This window comes from Gekko japonicus, unplaced genomic scaffold (assembly GCF_001447785.1).
Source record: "Gekko japonicus isolate JY-2015 unplaced genomic scaffold, Gekko_japonicus_V1.1 scaffold81, whole genome shotgun sequence".
NCBI classification, from domain to species: Eukaryota; Metazoa; Chordata; class Lepidosauria; order Squamata; family Gekkonidae; genus Gekko; species Gekko japonicus.
Window position 1 is genome coordinate 898284 of NW_015162476.1, and position 21068 is coordinate 919351.

The following is a 21068-nucleotide window of genomic DNA, read 5'->3' on the forward strand; positions in this document are numbered from 1 at the left end:
CCAAAGCACAGACACAACACCTACACATGGAGGATTTCTATGGGGAGGATTCCTTCTCTCTATTTCCTATTTGTGTGCACCGTCACATGTGAAAGCAGCGTGACAGGATGTCAGGGAATGGGACATCTGTGCGAGTCTCCCACATTCCCATCTATGCTCCCTTCCAACCTTTGCAAGTAACTCCTGCGTCTATATTCTTGGACCTTACTGCCCCCTTATGACATTGTCTTCTGCATGTTTACCTGAAAGTAAGAAAGATCCACTGTGTTGATTTAGGCTAACTCCCACCTAAGCGTGCATAGGAGGACCATAGCTTTCAGGTTGCTAGGCCATAACGCTGCAGCTACAAAAGAAGCCACAGAACTCTGTTATCAGGGTCTACACCCCAGATCCAGCAACTCTTTTCTCTCTTGGCCCCCCCTCCGTTGCCCGCCTACTTCGTTCCACTTGGCACTTCAGTGGCACCCAGACTTTCCTTGCTCCAGGCCCTCTGCATAGTTTTGGCCTGGTCCTAAATTCCTCCTTCCTTCAGCTGCATGCTGGTAGAAAGTAATGATTAATTGATTAATTAATTAATTAAATTAAATTATTTAATCCTAGTTCCTTCAGACACTCTGTCCCTCATCAACTTCCAGCACTTCTCTCTAGCAAACTCCTGCTGATTTTAGGTGCCATGAAGTTTATTCAGTGTTTTATCTCTATTTTTCCTCTCTGCTTCAATTCCTTTTTTCCCTCCAGACTGACCCAGTCATTAGGTCACATTTGCCACCTACTCTCTCTTTTACTGTTTCTTATTCTGCACCCCTTCCTTCAGCCTTGTTGGCTCTGTTGGTTCCCTCCTCCCTGGTAGTCTTGCCCAGTCCTCTTTTTAATCCCAGTCAAACCGACAACCTCCCCTTCCCTCACACAAAATGGACTACAAATGGCTTTGTTCCCTGAACAACTGAACATTCCAAATAATTATGCCAGCTCAGTCAATAAGTACTAAACACTTCACCAGCATGAGTACAACACAATAAAAATGTTCTTCACCAAACAACACACAAAAGATAAACCCTTTGAAAGTCTCACAAATTGGTCATCATGGATCCTATGCTGTAAAAGAACGTGTCCAATTCACATTCCATTGAAATCAATGGCAGAATTCCCATTTAACTGACTGGTTCTGTATTACTTTCACAGAATGTGACTTTTCTTGTGAAGACCTTATGACTGAAGTCAGAATACAACAAGCAATCACATACAAAAAATTATGAATAAGGCTACTGAGATGCTTCAGGGTATTCATAACAAACCAATTCAATTTCACAATGTAGCCAATGAGCGCTGGCTGGCCAAGGAAAAGCTGCCAAATGTTCTCTGATTTACAGGCATGTTTACAAAGTCAAGAGTCAAGGTTGCTTATTTGAGGACAGTTACTCTACACAAGGATGCTTCCTCCACCATCACAATCACAGGTGACTCAAGTCTGAAAGCCAGAATCACCATCAGAAATTCACGGAAAACACTTAACAGGATCTCTTAGGCTGATTCTTATGTGACAGAGGCAACAATGTTGCTGTTCTCCAAATGGTCCCCCCCAAAAAAAAAATTACTTCCCGTATGTAAGAATATGGAATCCATATGGGAGAAGTAAGAGTGCTTATGTTAATGCTGATGCACCTCATCTAGTCTCTCTTGCTAACATATTTCTTCCTCTGTGAGTTTACTCCTACAGTATTTTTATATAATATTGTTTTACTGGGAGCTGCATGAGACCGAGCCACTGGAGAACAGTAACCACAATTCTCTATTAATGTAAGAAGCAATTCAATAACCCTTAATCTCAGTAGCAAATGAGTCTTACCTTACTTCAACCTTTAAAGACTCTCGGGAGCAATGTTCCCTCTAAGCTGTGGAGTCTTATGAGCAGAAATTCTACTTTGTGAGCTACTGGCATTAAAGTTGTGAGCGAGCGATTTGGCTGCTGCATATATTAGTTTGCTCTGGAACCATCCTTCCTGAGCTAAGACAGAAATGTGTGAGCCGGAGGCTAAAAACCTGTGAGCCAGCTCACACTAACTCAGCTTAGAGGGAACACTGCTCGGGAGGAAGAATCAGTGAATGGACAAATTTTTAACACAGCAATCTTACAAGAGCCCTGTCAATTAGGCCAGCATTGTCCTTCCCATACAGCAGACAGGGCACTGGCCTGGACGGCCCAGGCTAGCCCCGATCTTGCCAGATCTCGAAGCTAAGCAAGGAAGTCCAGGGTTGCTATGTAGAGGTAGGCAATGGCAAACCACCTCTGTTTGCCTCTTGTCTTGAAAACCCTGTGTGGTTGGCCATGACTTGATGGCACTTTACACATACATGGTCCCATCTAGAGATTTCGTGGCCATGAAGATATTTGAAATAGTACCTTCCCAAACCACAGCCCAGGTTAACTAACTGCCTCAGGCACCAATGCACAGAAAGAATGGGATTCCTAACATTATATGGAATTTTTTAAAACCTCAAATGCGATATACATGATCAATATTTTTGTTTCCTCCAGTTGAGTGGCACTGCTCCTACAGGAAACAAGTCAAAACAGAGCATATTAGGCCATGCTCATTAATCATGTCGGAGGAACAATGCTTGATCGTTCTTATTTTGTGGGGTTCACAAAGATCTCATCATTCATCAAAGGGAAGCACTCAGCAACAGGAAGATGTAATGCTGGCGGAGGTGAGGAGCGTGTGTGTGTAAAAGAGGAAAACTGCATGCAAAACACTTCTCTTTCCTACCTGAAGCAAGAACAGGCATTAACAAGCCATAAAGTTGCCTCGAGGAACTTCCCCATATTTCTCTACCAACCTCTCCTGTTGCCATGGGAGGATTTATACATAAAAAAACAACAACCCCCCCAGAAAAACCCTTCAGATGAAAACAGAGACTTAGGACAAGAACAATGGTAGATAAAAGCCAAGAAAGTATCAGTAAAAGAAATAAAATACATCTTTTTACCTTTTTAGAACTTATATGACAATATATATTGTATTCTACAAGAGACTCAAACTTGGTTTATTCAGCAGCATTAATTCTGGGGGCACCTGTGGTTGGATCCAGTGGAAGAGCACATGGGAGGAGCTGGTGTAAAGGCTTTTTTCCTACCTTCTGCCAGCAGCCCATAACCTCTCTTTGAGGATCTGGAGACAACCAAAATGCGCCACAGAATAGGACACTGAAGAGATTTGTGGGAATTGGGTAAAATTTCCTCTTTCTTCCAACTGAGGCTTGCATCAGTGGAGAAGGAAGAAAAGGATTTTACCTTATTACCCCTGGCTGCTGTACCTCCTTGTCCCAACAACACACTTTGCTTGTCTCCCAATCCCCAGAAAAGGAGTTTCATGCCGCTTGGGGAAGGCAGATTAGCCCAGTTTGGTCCAAGCTCATCAGACCTTGGGAGCTAAACAGGGTCAGCTATGATCAGTAGTTAGATGGAAGAGTGCCACAGAAAACTAAGGTTGATATGCAGAGGAAGGCAATGGCAAACCACCTCTGCTCAACTCCTGCCTGGAATGCCCCGTGGAAAGGGTCACCACAAGTCAGTTGAGATTCAAAGGCATGTTGTTCTTCTTGGAACTGATCATTGCCTGGAGATGTGGGAAGTCTGGCAGTATAACTGGCATTGTAAAATAATAATTTGTAATTTTGGCCAAAAAGATTGGTGTGGTAAAGTAACATTTTGCCATAAGACTTGTGTTGTTCAACCATTATCCAAACCCTCCTGGTTATATGTATTCCAAATGATAGCAGTTGTGTACCCCCTGCCCCCTTTTATCTGCACTTTTAATTAGTTAAATGTTTGGGAAGTCCTTCAGGCCTTGACTTTGACAATTGGCTTTTATTTTACTGATGAAAATAACCAGCTGCTCCACTTCTCAAGGGGTTGGATCCAACCTGCTTTTCCACTGGTGAAAAAGGGAGGAAGGGATTCCCTTACAACCACCAAAAATGCTATGCTGAGAATTATGGGACTTGCATGGACAAAAACCACACGGAAGGGGAGTTGTAGTTGTAGATTGAGACTCAGTGAAAAAGCTGTCTGAATCCAACCCAACCATTTACTGATTAGATTTACAATATTCTGCTAGAATCCTTTAAAAAAGTTAAGATGTAGGAAACTAAACTTGAAATAAATATCAGACCATTTATGTAAGCAGGGCTGTCAGTTTCCGGGTGGGGAATGGAGGTTGTTTTGAATTACAACCCATCTCCAGACTACCAGTTCCCCTGGAGAAAATGGCAGCTCCAGGAGGCAAACTCTACAGTATACCATAGATGCTAGGTGAAAGCCCTATCCAAATTCTGCCTACCACAGGCCCCATCACCAGATCTCTAGGAATTTCATACGATGGAGCTGGCAACCCTTCTAAAGAGATCAGCTCCCCTGGAGGAGACGGCAGCTCTGGAGGGCAGATTCTAAGGTAGCACATCCCTGTTGAGCTTCCTGTATTGCCCAGGCTCTGCCCTCCCCAGGCTCTGCCCCTGAAACTCCAGGAATTTCACAAGCCTGGGTTAGCAACCCTGTGTGCAAGTGAACAGTGGGAGATTCCAGATGCTGCTTTACACCTTCCCTCCAACAGATTATATTGCTTCAGCCAGCCATTCTCACATTTATTTGGCTGCCAAATTTCTGCTACACTCAACTGCACACACAGTTCCAAACCCCCAAGTATCATTCTTGCTGGCGGCTCGTCACACAAAGACAGCGGGTAATGAATTATTTACTTGCTTGGCAGATTTTCAGCCACTACCCTTGAATCAATTACGTACTTATCCCATTGAGCCATTGTTTATAAGGCGGTGAATCTTGAATGCAATCAAAACTTCAAAACACATTTATGAGAAACAGAGAACAGCAAAGAAGCCATGTACTTACTTTAACTTGAGGATATGATTTTTTGTTTTTTTCACTAGAAGCTCCCGGAAGTCCACCATGTGATGGTCCTTCACAAACATATCGGAAACGAAATCCCCTCTAAAGAAATTAGTTCAACAGAATATTGGCTTATTTAATTAAATAAATAAGGAAAATTTATCTTCCCTCTTCCTATATGTTCCTTCATCCCAACACCATACTTCAATGGCACTATTGTACTAGTTTTAATATCATACAGCTATTATAAAAGGTAGGGAAATTCACAGCAAGATGAAATGCATTTTGTTACTGTGCAGCTGATTATTTTCTTTCATTCTAAGGAAGCTATTAACTTATTTGGCAGGTGAAAAAACCTATCCTGGAATTTCCCATACATATTTGGGAAGTAAATTCAGTATGCTATAGATAATAATGCTTGCATTTCCATAAAAGTATCTTGTCCCAGCGGTACCATAATATCTGGTTATCAAACCTGACATACCAACCAGAAAACTTTAATGGAATTTGCTTTTACTACAAGGCATTTGGAACAAGGCATTTTTGATCTCAAAAAATGAAAATGAAAACTGGCAAGGCACTACCTTTTTATTAGTCCACTGTAAAATTAGTAAATAATAACATATTTATGCAAGCAATAAATGTTTATACAATTGTCATTAATAAGCATGTTATTGTAGTATCAATATTCTGGTCACAAAGCTCTTTAGACAATTTAAGAAGCTAATATTTACAAATAGCTGAATAAAGAAATGTAGGAAGCAATATGTAAATAAACTATTCAAGGCAGCCAAACTATTTCAATACTGGCTTTATGTAGCAAGGAATTGAGGTATTAATGTTTTATATAACTGTTAGCTCACAGCAGTATCGAACCCTACATGAAGGCAATCTTTCATCAAAAGGTTTTTGCTCTTAATGGTACTATTTTTACAGTCATGCGTCCATCAAACAGGCAAAAGCTACTATACTTTAAACACCTGGGGGGTAGGCTTGGAAAATATCTGCAAAAACAAATCAAAGGCTTTGGACCATAAAGATTTTCTAACTGGAAAAACAGCAAACATTTGAATTACATAGCATCCAATCCTGATATCTGGGAAGTCTACCTACGGTATTATTTTTAGAAAATAGCATGGAAGTATTAAACAAAGGTTCAAAGAATGAATAACTTAATAGTCATTTTTGTATTTATGCTACTCCAGTTTCCTCAAAGCTGCAGAAAACAAGGAACACCGACCCCGCCAGATTTGTAAAGCTGAAAGATTTCCTAATCGCTATATGTATATTTTATGCTAGACACAGATGGTCATGGTCAGGGGTCGTTTCGTAGAAAAAGAGCTAGGGGAACTCATTAGCATAACTCATTAGCATATGCCACACCCCCTGACATCACTGGAAGTGTGTCATAAGGCCACACCCCCTGACATCACCGGAAGTGTGTCATAAGGCCACACACCCCACCTCCAACGGTCCCAGCCGCCGCCGCCGGCCTTGCAGCTCCACTGCCGAGCCCCATGAGGGACCCGGCGGTGGACCTGCAAGGCCGGCGGGAGTGCAAGGAAGCCCCGTGAAGGCCCTCCCTGGCCCCAGGCAGGCAGGGGTGGGGAGAGGCAGGGAGGAAGCAACTTACCCTCCCTCTTCTCCTGCCTCCTCCTGGCTGAATGAGGGCCGGAAGCGGGGCGGCCGGAAGCAGGGGGCAGGGCTTCATCATGTGCCCCGCCCCCCATACCTCACCCGGGGGAACTGCGATCCCCCGCGATCCCCCCGAATCTACCTCTGGTCATGGTTAATTTTTTATTTACTTCATTTATACCCCATCTCTCACCCCAATGGGCACCAAAGCAGATTACATCATTCCCTCCTCCAGTTGATCTTTACAACAGCCCTGTGAGGTACGTTGGGTGTATAAGTGGCCCAAGGTCAGCCAGCAAGCTTCCATGGCAGACTGGGGATTTGAATCTGGGTCTCCCCAATGTTAGTCTGATACTCTAACCACTACACCACACACTGGCTTTCTAAAACCAGCTCATTAAATGGCCTTGGACAAGTTTATGTTCCCTCAGCCTAACGTATCTCTCAAGGTCATCATGATGATAAAACAAATTAAGGGCATTGTGTATCCTAACTGAATACCCAAGCTGTGAGTTTCCAACATACATGTTCAAGCCTTTATCACCCCACATCTATGCATGTTACAGCTCTCAAAATGACTCATTAGCTTCAAAGCCTTGGCACTAATTATCCCGTTTCTGGCTCTCATTCAGAATATGCTATAACCAGTTTAGCATTCTAAGCAACAGGAGCCAGATTTCTGAATCAAATAATGCAGCAAGTTTGACTTCTAACCCTGCCTTCCAATGCATGTGTGATCTTGGACATAGTGTAACTGTTCATTCAAGCAACACCTGTCTTTCCATCAGTAGAACCATGGCCTCCTCTGCCATTAGCATTTGTTCCAGATGGTGTAAGATCCAGGACAAACGTACTGTGAGTGTAACTCATCTTACAAAACCACTAGGGTGGCCCTACATCACTGCAGGTTCTCCACAATTTTAAAGGAATAACAAACATGGATCATGTCTGTGTTCTTTTCAGTCACATTCTAGTGTGCTGGAGCAACCCTGTTCTGACACGAGTAAACATTAGTCATATAACAACACCTAAGGACTGCTATCAGTCTTTGATTTGTTTATCCCTGAAAATCAAACCCCTTCTTAGTCACTGGGTAGCCACTTCAAGCTTAACTGTAAAAATGGAAAACAGTACCAGTCTAATAATAATATCTAGTATTTATATGGTGTTTATAGTGTTTGAAGCACTTCATGTACAACGCTGCTGTAATATTTACAATTGCCCTCTTAGGAAGGCTGATATAATTCGCATATTGCATCTGGGGAAATGAGGCTGAAAAAGACTGACTTGTCTAACTGCATCAAGTCAAGTCAGAGGCAACATTTGAACCAGGGACCATCAAGTAGTAAGGGATGGAACAGACCTCAACCTCTGACTACAAATGTGAAGGCCCAGGAAAAAATGGGGAAATTCTCCCCCCCCCCCCCAAAGCCTCCCCGCACCCAATTTTTTTAATGGGGAAAAAATTGGACATTTTGGGAAATACCTGGGGGGAAAGCTCCTATGAAATATTTTCTCTTTTAGAATGAGTTGCATGCTTTCAAGGGCAAGATGGGCACACTGTAGACATAATAGCTCTAAAACCCAAGATGCATTTCTGCACTTAAAAGGATACCTCAGCATACAGGACTTTTATTGCTTCTCAACTGTTGTCTTTTTGAAATGACTGCTTCCTTGTGGTTAACCTTTTCACCTCTCCTGCAAAACACTGTGACATATATACCCAGAGACTGAGTATTAAGTATCTTATTGTCCTACCTTGCTGGACTGGCAAAAAAAAGATCATGAGGTAGGGCAGAAACTGCACCAAAGTCTCAGACGAAAACTCTGAAAGTTTCATTGAGAACTGAGTTCTCTCTAACCAGTAGCCACAAAAGGAAACAGACTGCATCTAGCTGGAACTACATCTAGCTGTGCACATATGGTTATTGAAAGCTAAGAGCTTCAATTTATTAACTCAATATAAAACTGTACTCATAGTTAATCACTGTAGTTTGATAATCTTTTATTTACCACAAAGCTTGTGTTTTCTGATTAACTCCTATTTTTCTACTTTTCAGATACCAAAATTAAGGTACATGCACTAAGGTAGCATGCATCAGCTTACAGTTTTCTTTCAAGTATTGGGTATATTTGATATTTTGCTTGAGAAAACTAAAGTGTTTATAACATGTAACTCCATAAATATGTAAAATAACACAGTTTTATATACTGAGGTCCCTGCCACACGGCAGGGAAAACACCGGCCAAAGTGCGGCTAATTAGAGCCACACCAAAATAGAGACGCCGCGGCGGGATCCCACGGATCCCGAGCCGCGGCGCCGTTGCTCCCCGGCACGGGGAGGAAGACACGGTCGGGAGGGGGAGGCTGCCGAACTGCGCATGTGTGGGGATGCGCAGTTCGGCCAGGAGCCGGGGATGCGCTGGCGGACAGACGCGCCGGCGATCCCACGGCCGGCCTTGATGTGGACTTCCCGGATGAACCACCTCGGTAGGTGGTTCATTTTTGCTGCGGGGTTTTCGGCGGAAGGGCCGGATCGGGAACGGGCGCACAACGCTTCCCAGATGTTGTAGTAGGATCGCGCCCGTTTGCTGCGGCCCCGATCCGGCCCTCTCCCGGCCCAAAACCTCTCATGTGACCAGGGCCTAAGTTAAAAATGATGCACATTATGTTAAAGCAGAAAAAGTAGTTTAGGTTTGACAGGACAGTATGTTTTGTATATTCTCCCATTTTTTCCTAAGGGAAAAAAACTGGATTTTTTCATGGATTCAAAATTTCTGGAAATTTTACATCTGTATCTGAGACCCCAGAAACCTACTGTCGAGCAGAGTAGACACTACTGACCATGACAGAGCAAGTATCTGACTCAGTATTAGACAGCTTCGTATGTGTATATGTGAGGCTAACAAGTGGTAAAGCAAGAAAAAGCCCATAGATATTGGAAGGGCTCTTGGCTCGGCTTGACTTATGCTTAAGTGTCATTTCTCGTAATGCAGTTTCCTTCTGCCATCATTATCCTCTCAGTTAGCGAAAAGAGCATGCATTCTATATGGTCAAGACTTCACAAAAACAACTGTGCCTGCTCTATCCTCTTATATTTGCATAAAACTGTACTATTAGAAAACAGGTGTGTTAATTATGAAACCTTTTTTAAAGGGCACATTCTCCCCTCTGCAGTATCCTTAGTCCTCTGTAGGATCAGATTGCCTTGGTCTGAATAGCTCACACTAGTACATTCTCACCAGATCTTGGAAGCTGAGCAGCATCGGCCCCGGTTAGTACTTGAATGGGAGACCATCAAGAAGTCCAGGCTTCCTATGCAGAAGCGGACAATGGCAAACCACCTCCATTTGTCTCTTGCTGTGAAAACCCTCCCCGCTCACCGTTAGTGGGCTGCAACTTGACGGCACTTAACAGCACAAAACATCCCACACTTTGATGGAAACAGCATTAATTGCCCATAATGACAGGCTTGATATGAATTAAGATGACGACACGTTAGTCAGTATCACTACATGCAGCATTAATTCAGATCTTGATATACTAAAAAGCCCTTAATTTCTACACAATAGTGTTATCATACCTGCTTAGGTTGCTCAACGATTTGAAGATATGGCCCATCAGCTAGTTTAAAAAAAAGAAAAAGAGAACTTAGAGATGCCACTGTTTGTAAGAACAATCCATTTATGAAGCCACAGTTTTGCATAGGATGCCTTAAGAGGAAAACGAAGGTAGACATTTGACCTTGATCCTTGTCCACCATTAGCAGCAAAGGCAAAAATGGCCATGTACATGCATGATTTTTTTTAAAGTCTCAGATCTATGCAAAATGTATCTATAATTTTTTGCTGGCTCTTTAAACTATGCAGATTAACTTATAGGTTTTCATTTTGCAAACTAAAACAACACATTATGGAAAACAGCCTAACTTGAACTGTTGAAGGCTTATCTTGGCTACAGACTCCACTGTGAATTTCTGACGCCATTAAAGTCAATGAGCTTGGAAGGGTAGAGCTCTTAGGATTTAGGACTGCAACACTGTAGGTGGTCTTACAAGCCATTCCCTATCTTAACCCACCTCCTCAAAGGAATATACAAGAGAGAGGGAGGAAGGCGATAACACAACCCAGCTCCCGGCTCACCTGGAGCCACTCCTTTCAACTTCTCCCTCCTTCAGATAAACTAGTTGGCTATTAAGATTCTGTTTCTGAGGGAGGTTTGTTTGTTTTTAAACTTCAGTATTTTAAAATTGTGTTTTATCAATTAATTCTCCTCTCCCCCACGTGCATCTCTTCATGAGTTCCTCTATTTCACGGGTCCCCAACCTTCTTATAGGAAAATTTAAATTCAAAGATTAAAGCTTAACCACTTTTGTTAGCACAGCCCTATTAATGAGTTAAAAATATTTTTTTGTTTCATATACACCAACGTGATACATTATGGATTACTTAGACTGGCTTTGCACATCACGGATGAGAGAAGAGAGGGGAAGGGTGAGTGGTCTGGAATTTGGAATTCTGACCCAGGGTAGTGGGTGCAGCCAAAAAATGGCTGCCACAAAATGGCTGCTGCAAAAGGTGAAGCCAGCCAAAAATGGCTGCTGCAGCTTATCTTCAGACACATCTTCAAAAATCTGCACAACCAATCAAATCTCCAACAGCCAATCAAAAGCTCTGCTGGACAAAAACCCAACCTGGTGCCTCTCACTTTCTAAAAACAGTTGGTGGGTGCCAGGGAAAGTGCAGGTGGGTGCCATGGCGCCCACGGGCGCCATGTTGGGGACCCCTGATTTTAGCTTTTAAAGTGAAAGGGTTTTTTTCCTCTTCCTTCTAAATGGAATCTGTTGAATTTTATAAATATTCTCAGCTGCTTTGCAGAATCAAGTTCAAAAATCTAGCAAACATGACATACTTTACAGGGCAGTTGTAAGGAAAACTGTGATAATGTTTGTCAAGTGTCATGAACAGTGACATTGTTATAGGAATGCTAAGTATTACTGTTAGTTTTTGATGATGATGACAAATTGGTCCAGGAAATGGCCACAGTTGTTATCCAGTTCTTGATGCTGACTGGTTACAGTCTTCCATCCCAGAAAGTATTTCTACGAATCATAATTTAATTCTAGTTTTACATACACAGCATACACAGGGGTTTACAAGCCTCCTCAGACATCCTTACAAGAATCCTGTGAGGCCATCCTTTTAATATACCTAGGAGACAGTGTGTGAGACACAACAGTTCATAGGCATTGCTGGAAGCCTCAGTCCCAGCTACTTCAGTTTGCCAACACGAGGGGCATTCTGGGACCAAGCTTGCTTTGTGCATTTGATATTGTAACAAGAACTCTGTGCAAAAAGTAGCTCAACTGTAAGCAGGATGGCTGCCCGAAAGAGAATTTCTGGATGTTATAGACTAGTTTTTCACTAAAGAGAGTTTGTTTCATTACAGGTGTCATGAAGAGACTTTTATGTATTGCTTTGTAACATTTTCAGTACAGTACTAAGCAAAGTTATAGCCTTCCAAGGCCACTGAAGTCAAAGGGCGTAGAAGAGTGTAACTCCTGTTTAGCGTTTTTCATTATAATTTGTACTATTTTTAAGGGAAAGCAGCAGATGGCCCAGGATCCATAGGTAAAGGTAAAGGTTCCCTTGCTCGAAAGCCAGTCGAATCCGACTCTAGGGTTGCGGTGCTCATCTCCGTTTCAAAGCTGAAGAGCCAGCGCTGTCCGAAGACGTTTCCGTGGTCATGTGGCCGGCATGACTAAACACTAAGGCGCACAGAACGCTGTTACCTTCCCACCGAAGTGGTACCTATTTATCTACTTGCAATTTCTTGCTTTCGAACTGCTAGGTTGGCCAGACAAAGTCTCCCACATTGGCATGACACTGTTCAAGCACCCCTTTTCCAAAGTAGCCTCCCATTTTCTCCAAAAAAGCCATTCCATGAAAATCAACAGACCGTTTGGAGTGACTTTTTATAAGGGACCATCTCCAGAAGGGAAAACCAGGAAACCCCCAAGATTGAAGTGCTTTGTGTGTGTATACAGTTCTCGTTGGATGCCAGTCCATAAATAAAACAAGTAAACATCTAACTTGCAGCAAATGTTTATTGAGGAGAAGCAGAGGAGACTTGCACTTCCTGCATAACATATAAAATATGAGTCATGGTGTGTATTGAGTTAACATGTCTCATTTCAATGGAGCAGAAATACTTAATGTCCCACTTCTGTATATTACAGAGAAAATTCGGCAATTGGGAGCACGAACCACTCACACTTCCCCTCTCTTCTCTCATCTGTGAAGTGCAAAGCCAATCTAAGTAATCCATGATGTCTCACTTTGGTGTATATGAAACAAAAATATATTTTAAACTCATTTACAGGGCTGTGCTAACAAAAGTGGTTAACCTTTAATCTTTGAATTTAAATTTTCCTACAACAAGGTGTGACGAACTGATCTCCCAAAAGCAGGATCCTTAGTGCATCAAATTCAGGGAGCTGGGAGATTAAAGGATAATGCCTCACTGTGAAGCACAGGTTGATTGACAGGCTGCTGCCCGCGTGCACCCCCTTCTACATGATTGGTTAGCACCAGCTGAGGAGAACATTAAGAGCAGCTGAGTGCTGAGGAAAAGGGTCTTTTTCCGTCTTGCTTCATCTCTGTTGTGTCAGAAGCCAGAAGTGGCGTTAACTATGTCTGTCGGAGGGAAACAGACATGTTCACTTGTGAAGTGAAGGAACAAAACTTTTTGTCTTTACTGTGGACCATCAAATCTGAGGAACAATTCCAAATAAAAACTTTAGCCTAAGAGTCAGCCAAGCTGAAAACCGTTTATTTCACTGGGTCAAGAACTGAGGGTCAGTTCTGGCAGGAGGGATTAGTCAGTAGGTTGAAGCTGCCAGTTTAGCCAAACAGAAAAGGAATATTTCTTCTAGGAAAAGGAGAATATTTCCTTCTCAGTTATTCAGTGGACTCAAAACTGAAGGGACCCTTGGAGTGGGTGAAAAGGAAAAGTCTTACACTTCTCTAGAGTCCAAAGGGAGGGAGAATACAAGGAGGGAGAAAGTACTAATCTCCAGGAAACAAAAGATAGTTATATGAATCTTTATTAAGACACATTGTTACTGTTAAGAAATCCTCAAGACAAACGGAGTCTCTAAGGAACTGCACTTCAACAATACTTTGTCGCCTGTTCAAAATATCATAATTTGTAAATACAACAAAATTTACCTCAGTTTTCTCATCCCCTGCCTGTTCCTAACCCTACCATGCTTGTTTAATAAAGTCATCATTCCTGTTTGAACTTTGCTTTGTGTCAAGTGCCATTTATAAAGGAACTAACAAGTGGGCTCCTGCTTATCCATAATAAATCTTTGGCCTGGTCAAAAGCCAAATATCTTCTTTACCACAGGGTGGGAAACTCAGAAAAGTCATAAAACATTTATTACCACATGCTACCAAGGGGCTACTCAGGCAGAATGTGGAACAGCTATTTAGTGTTTTGGTAGGAAAATCTGTCTCACAGCAGGGGTCCATCATACAGGGCATTTACTGTGAGGAAGTCCCTAAACATCTTAAACAATTTCACATCCACACACACACACACAAAAGGATTAACTGGATCCAACCCATTACTTTAACTCTCCTGCAAGATTATTGAAGAAGTTGCCCTAGCTGAAATTTCCGTTCTACACATCTACTAAATAGCTAAGGAGTTCCTTTCTGTATTGAGTGTGACAACCTTACAACTAGCTCAAATACTGTGTGTAATAAAATCAGTGTATGTGTCATCTAGTTAATCAGTAGGAGTATCATCATCTGTACATGTTGTATTTTCAAATATTGTGAAATAGGTTCTGAAATCTACCCAAGGAGGGACACTTTCAGAAATGAGTGGGAAAAGAACACTGACTCATAACTGCATTCCCTCTCCCTTCATGTGACTTGGAAAACTGGCCACCAGAGTCCCAACAGAATTCACAAATCTGATTTATTTGTAATTGACATTTGCCCGTTTACGTGACAAGAAAAATAAGCTTTTGTGATTTGACTTCTGACAGGAAATACCCAATTCGCCGATATAGAAACAGATTGAAATGATACATGAAACCAACAATGATACATGAAACCAACATTACTGTAGACCACATTAGTAAGAAGCATAGAATTGCCACAGCAACTCTAGTGGGGAAATGCAGTCCAGGACAGGCATATGGCAACGTCTTGAACCTTTCCTTTTCCTTTCACTTGTGCAGGTGGCCATGATTTTTGTGCAACAGACAATATGTAATGCATGTCTGGCTGTAACCAGTGGTTAGAGAGAAAAGGTTGGATCCAGGGATACCTGGGCCCCAGTCACACGGGCCGGAAAATGCGGGGGGGGGGGAAGCGTGGCTGGTAGCCCCGGAGTGCGGCTGCCCGATAACACGTCCCATCGAGGTCCTGTGGTTAGGGCATGAGGTGCCGATCACACGGCTATCCTGCAGCGCGGCAAAGAAGCGGCGTAAAATCATACCAGCAATCGCTTCTGTGGTAAACGGGAGTATTTTTTTTCTCACCAAAAGGTGAGCATGCGCATGATCATCTGTGCACATCCTGTGCAGACTTAAAAAAAAACTAACCGGTTTGCGACGGGACTAGGACGGGACGCGATCAGACGCCCGCCCTTGCCCCGCATTTTCCGGAAACTAGTACATCATAAGTACTAATTTTTTACTCCTTATCTTCAGCACGAAGCCACGGGTTAGCCACAGGTGCACTACACTTCCCAGATATTGCGGTGTGATCGCGCCCAGAAAATCCGCCTCTCATCCCTATCTTTAGCGCAGCAAATGCTCCGTGTGAACGGGGCCCTGGATTCAAGTCCTACCTCTGCCATGCAGTCAATGGAATCACTATGTTCATCCTTCCTCCAGTGCCAGTAGAATAGCCTCTTGGCACTGGAGAAAGATTCCTCATGTGGGAGGAATGCGCCATTGCTAGATAACCAGAGTGACAGGATTAAAACCATTATCTCTTAGCATCAGTTCCCCATTCATAAAATGGGTATGATAGCCACATTGTGGTGCTGCCTCTCACCACAAATTTGCTAAATTAAAAATGCTGTATCCGCAATACACATCAGGAACTATGGATCAACAGGGCCTTGGTAGTGCTTTTCATACCACCAAACATTCTAAAATAATATACTAAAAGTATTTGAAGAAAGAACTTTATATCGGAGAACTCTTTGTTAGTCTCTAGAATATAATGTATTTCCAAAGACACCTGCAAGCTGTTCTATTTTTATGGATTTTGGTCCAATCCTAAACATATAGAATGTATTTAAAAGATAAAAGAGACAATTTAAAGCACAATCATGTGCAGAGTTACTGTACTCTAAACCACCTTAATTCAACAGGCAGACTGAAGTCACTCTCCATAGGACTGCACTGTTAAAGAATGCTTGGGGTGCTGTATACTTGGATTACATACTACTACAGACTTCAGTAGTTATCACAGTTGTGTACAAAAAGACACCCTCAAAACTCGTATAGGCTTTTAAATTTTTTAAATAAATTTATTATAGAGCTCATTAAGAACAATACATATCATGAGTGAATTACCACTATAACAATCAATATCCAAAAAGGTAAGCCTTCTATCACCAGCCATAGTTTCACTAAAACCAATTCAAAAAGGAAAGACAAATAGATATAACTAATAATAATAATATTAACAAGAACATCAAACCATAATTTAAAAATACAGTAGAGTTCTAGAAAATATATTATTCGGTGACACTTCATGTTCTGTTAAGTAATCTATAACTGGATACCAAATGGCAATAAAGTTTTCTTCTTGTCTTGCAGTCTGCATCATAAATGGATTATGAGCTATTTCACCTAAAATGAAATGGTCCCATAAACACTTCCTCCAGCTGTGAATTGTTGGCATTTTGGAATCTTTCCAATAATATGCTAAAACTGTTCTAGCAGCTGAAAGTAGGTTTGAGAACTTAACCTTTGTTTTGGCATTATAACTCCTTGTGTTTCAATAGTTTAATAATACTGTCTCCATAGTAAAAGATACAGTACATCCAGTAATAAATTCTACCTCTTTTAAAATCTGTGACCAAAATGAGTTGATGTAGGAACACCCTCACCAGCAATGAATAAAATCAGCTATGGAGCCGCAACCTTTCCAACAATGGGGATCTATAGAAGGGTTAACTCTATGCAGATTTGCTGGAGCCCTGTACCACCTAGCCATTATTTTATACGATTGAAAGTGAACATTAAATATTTTTGACGTATTGGCAGGAGAAGCCCATATTTTCCCCCCACACTTCACTAGACAATTCATGTCCACATTCTAATTTCTATTTTTTTTGAAAATTTGTTAGTTTCCGTGTGTCTAGGTCTAAGAAGATTTTATGCATTTTAGACAGTAAACCTGTAGTATATCCTGAAAAAGTTTTAAGGATCAGTTCGAATGCGGTCAAGGGTCTAGAAAGGGACTTTTGTATCTGTTGAGAAGATAGAAGATGCTGGAGTTGTATATATCTATACCCCAGAATATCCCCCCGCCCCCCAATTTTCCTTCCAATTGCAATTTGGTTAGAGGAGTTTTGTTATCCACTATCAAACTTACAACACTTTCATTTTCATTATTTGAAAGCAGTATATTCAAGTCCTGGAGGGAACCATTTTTGATTTATAAATGTAGACCATGGAGAAATGTCCTGCACCAAATGCTTTCTATATCTGTCCCAAATTATGATAGTCACCTTTAAATACTGATTCTGTCTCTTGGCAGGTTTCATAAATTCCATAAAAATAAAAAAGGTTTCTAAAATAGTAAAAGGGGATGTAGCCATTTCCTCAATTTTTGCCCAATTAGCCATACAATCAACCTGAAGTAGTCAAATAATATTCACAAGCCTAGCTGCCTCATAAAAAAGGGCCAAGTCAGGAAAATCTACCCCACCACTCCTCTGTGTCTGTTTTAGTGTGTTAAAACTAATCCGATGAGATTTATGATTCAAAAAAAAAAAATTCTAAGAGTACTCTTTGCAAACACTTAAGTAATTTTTTTGATAAAACAACTGCAAAGTCCTGAAAAAGTACAAGAATTTTGGTAGAATAAAGCTTTTTATCAAATTCAGCCTGTCTGCCCAGGAGAAGATTTTTGTCTTTCATTGACTTATTTTTGCTTTAATATCTGCATTTTGTTTTAATTTTTGCATTAGTATTTTAACCATTCCTTGCTTTTTAAAAAAAAATGCACAACCAACTTTTATAACCACAATCCATAACTGATTTAGACAAAAAATCATTATCAAATACAAAACAATTTCAAACAACCAGCAATATTTAATATTCTCCACTAAGCAACAATATCTCTTACCTGTACGAATTGGTAGATCAGATGTTATTATGCCTGCATTATTAATCAGCACATTCATCCCCATGTATGTGTCCATTCCGAACATCTGCATTAATAACATTTGTACTTAATATATCAACTTATTTCAAAGTCCTGAGAAATCCATCATTCAGCGGACAATACTCAAGCTCTATGCACATATTAACTAAGGCCAAATACCACTGAGTCTCTCACAATTCCATCCAAGGCAGAGTTATACCCTTCTTAAATCCACTAATATCAACAGGCTTTGAAGGGTGGCACTGTGACGCTGCTTTAAAATATATTAATTTTACAAGAGCTTGCCCTTGCTTCTTGTCCAATGTCAGCTTATCCTTTTCACCATTCAGCTCTTTGCAACACCTGGATTGAATTTACTAAACAGGCAAAAACGGTTGCCTACGGGCTACCAGTAAATGGGTTCTTACCAAGACAATGCCCAAAGGCTGCACCCAGCAAGTTAGACTAGCATAGACAATAAAGATGCCCAGACCTGGAAGGGGAACAGCCTTCACCTGCTAATATAGGCTTGCCTTCTATAGCTATCCTGCCGGCACACAGAATGGGCTCTGATTTATAATCATTTATTAAAACCCTACTTCTTAGTACATAAACCCACAAACTTCAGTGGCATTAGGCATAATGACTGCAGTCCATGACAGGAGAAAAGACCGTCTACTAGACAGTCTCTATTCAATCGCATGAGGGTTTGCAAAGATCTACTCCCCAGTAAATGACTACAGATCATATACCAGCCCAGACATGGTATCAAGCGGGGTGGGGTGGGGGGTGGAATCAACACAAAGTTTGTCTATGTTCTGTATGCTTCTTGTGGGTGGACATATTTGGGGAGATTTGCCTTTCACTAATTTGATCAAGGCATAACACAGGAAGCTTAGTAAAGTGTCAAAGAGTTGCAACTCCCACACATTAATGAGTAAATGAAGCAACGTCTAAACCATAACTATGACTCATACAGGATACCACGATGATAAAAATGCAACACCAACCATACCTTTTTACAGGCCTGTCTTTCAAAAAGCTTAGTTTGCATTTTTTAAAAAGATGTGGATGTAGATATAAACAGGCCTATAGTATTGGTGGCCCAAATGTGTTTAGCAACTTCTCCCAGAGACTTGTAGATGTTTATTAAATAACACACATGTGCCATAAGGATTCCTTATTGGGGGGAAATATATAAAATGATTTCAATTTTTTTTTAATGCTAAAGGGAATTTTTAAACAAGAAACCTGTTTGGCAGTAGCTGAAAAAATCAGGGAATTTACAGGAATAGAGAAGAGGAGGAGGAGGAGATTGGATTTATACCCCGCCTTTCACTATCCAAAGGAGTCTCAGAGCGGCTTACAAACTCCTTTCCCTTCCCCTCCCCCTCCCCACAACAGATACCCTGTGAGGTAGGTGGGGCTGAGAGAGCTCTGACAGAAACTGCTGTTTTTTCAAGAACAGCTGTGCCAGAACTATGGCTTGCCCAAGTCATCCAGCAGGTGCAAGTGGAGGAGTGAGGAATCAAACCCAGTTCTCCCAGATTAGAGTCCGCACACTCAACCTCACGACCAAGTTATTCTACTGTCAAACAGAGATTCAACAAATTGAATTAGCTATTAATAAGCTCCCACATATATAGCAAATGAAAACTTTTGATATAATGAAGACATGATGGGGCCTTACACTGACTCAGACCATTGGTCCCAGATCAGTACTGTCTATTTGTCTATTTGGACAATGTGCATTTGCTCTCCAGGGTCTCAGGCAGAGGTTTTTCACAATACCCAATACCTGATCCTTTGAACAGGAAATGTCGGGTATTGAACTTGGGACCTTCTTCTTGAAAACCAGATGTTCTACCACTGATCCACAGAACCTCCCATTATTAAAATGCAGCTCTTTTCATTTACCATGTCTTTTTAGTTGAACAAAACATTGCACTACCATTTGTTTAGCCTATGCTTTGAGTGTCACAGAATAATCTAATATTCTTGGTTTTGTAAACAGCTGCTATAACTTCCCATGATCCTTACACAAATTTTGACATTTTACAATACAGATACTCACCTGATGATCCCCCAAGACATATGTATTCTCAGCTTCCATTCTCGCAGCTGAAATGATTAACCAGATACTTTAAGTCAATGCACTGTTATAACAGCACCAACAGTAATACAACTTTTGGGTTTGAGGGGGAATCAGAGGTATCATCATTATCCTATCCATTCAAAAGTATAAGAAATCTGCAGTGCTGTAAAGTGTGTAGAAAGCCATGGATCATGCACTGGTATCAAGGATGAATTTGATCTTCTACATTTTGTGTTAGTGGCACACAGAAATTTGTTATTTAGGACATTTCTATGCCACCTCATCAGAGTCCTGCTTGAGGCAGCTTACAATTAAAATGTTACCAATATAAGAACAAGACATTAAGATAAGGACATAAACAGCATAAAACTACCCATAGAACAGTCCTCAGACCAGAAGCAGGCTATTTTAAAAGCTGGCTATTTACAAAGCTGGAAAGATAAAAACCCTAATTAGCAGCCTGGATAAAAAAGATATGTTTTGGCCTAGTAAAGTAGGTACCTCAAGCGGGACGGGGATGGGGGAGGCATTCCAAAGCCAAGGTGCCACCACAGAAAATACTCTGTAACGTTTCTAAATGAACCAATTAACAGATAATTTGTGTAGCCATTATGACATCAGAACACAGGCGCTGTCTTTATGGCGATGGTTAAGAACATAAGAACATAAGAGACGCCAATGTTGGATCAGGCCAAAGGCCCATCCAGTCCAACACTCTGTGTCACACAGTGGCCAGAAATACCAGGTGCCATCAGGAGGTCCACCAGTGGGGCCAGGACATTAGAAGCCCTCCCACTGTTGCCCCCCCCAAGCACCAAGAAGACAGAGCATCACTTGCCCCAGAGCCCCTATCTATACCTTGTGGCTAATAGCCACTGATGGACCTCTGCCCCATATGCTTATCTAATTCCCTTTTGAAGCCGTCCACGCTTGTAGCCGCCACCACCTGTGGCAGTGAATTCCATGTGTTAATCACTCTTTGGTTAAAATCATGCTGAAGAAGCTACCCAACTCCTTTATTATACATAC

The 21068-nt window shown here is 41.5% G+C and overlaps 1 protein-coding gene across 1 annotated transcript in view; it reads right to left on the minus strand.

The window, feature by feature from the left end:
- NFKB1 (nuclear factor of kappa light polypeptide gene enhancer in B-cells 1) overlaps nucleotides 1-20050 on the minus strand; it is a 69090-nt gene extending 49040 nt beyond the window's left edge. The window contains exons 1-4 of the mRNA XM_015405769.1: nucleotides 20019-20050; nucleotides 17927-18011; nucleotides 10123-10163; nucleotides 4907-5005 (exon numbers count right to left, since the gene is read on the minus strand). Of these exons, the coding sequence (XP_015261255.1) occupies nucleotides 4907-5005; nucleotides 10123-10163; nucleotides 17927-18011 (225 nt within the window). The 5' untranslated portion in view covers nucleotides 20019-20050. The remainder of the gene's footprint in view (nucleotides 1-4906; nucleotides 5006-10122; nucleotides 10164-17926; nucleotides 18012-20018) is intronic.
- Nucleotides 20051-21068: the final 1018 nt, after the last annotated feature.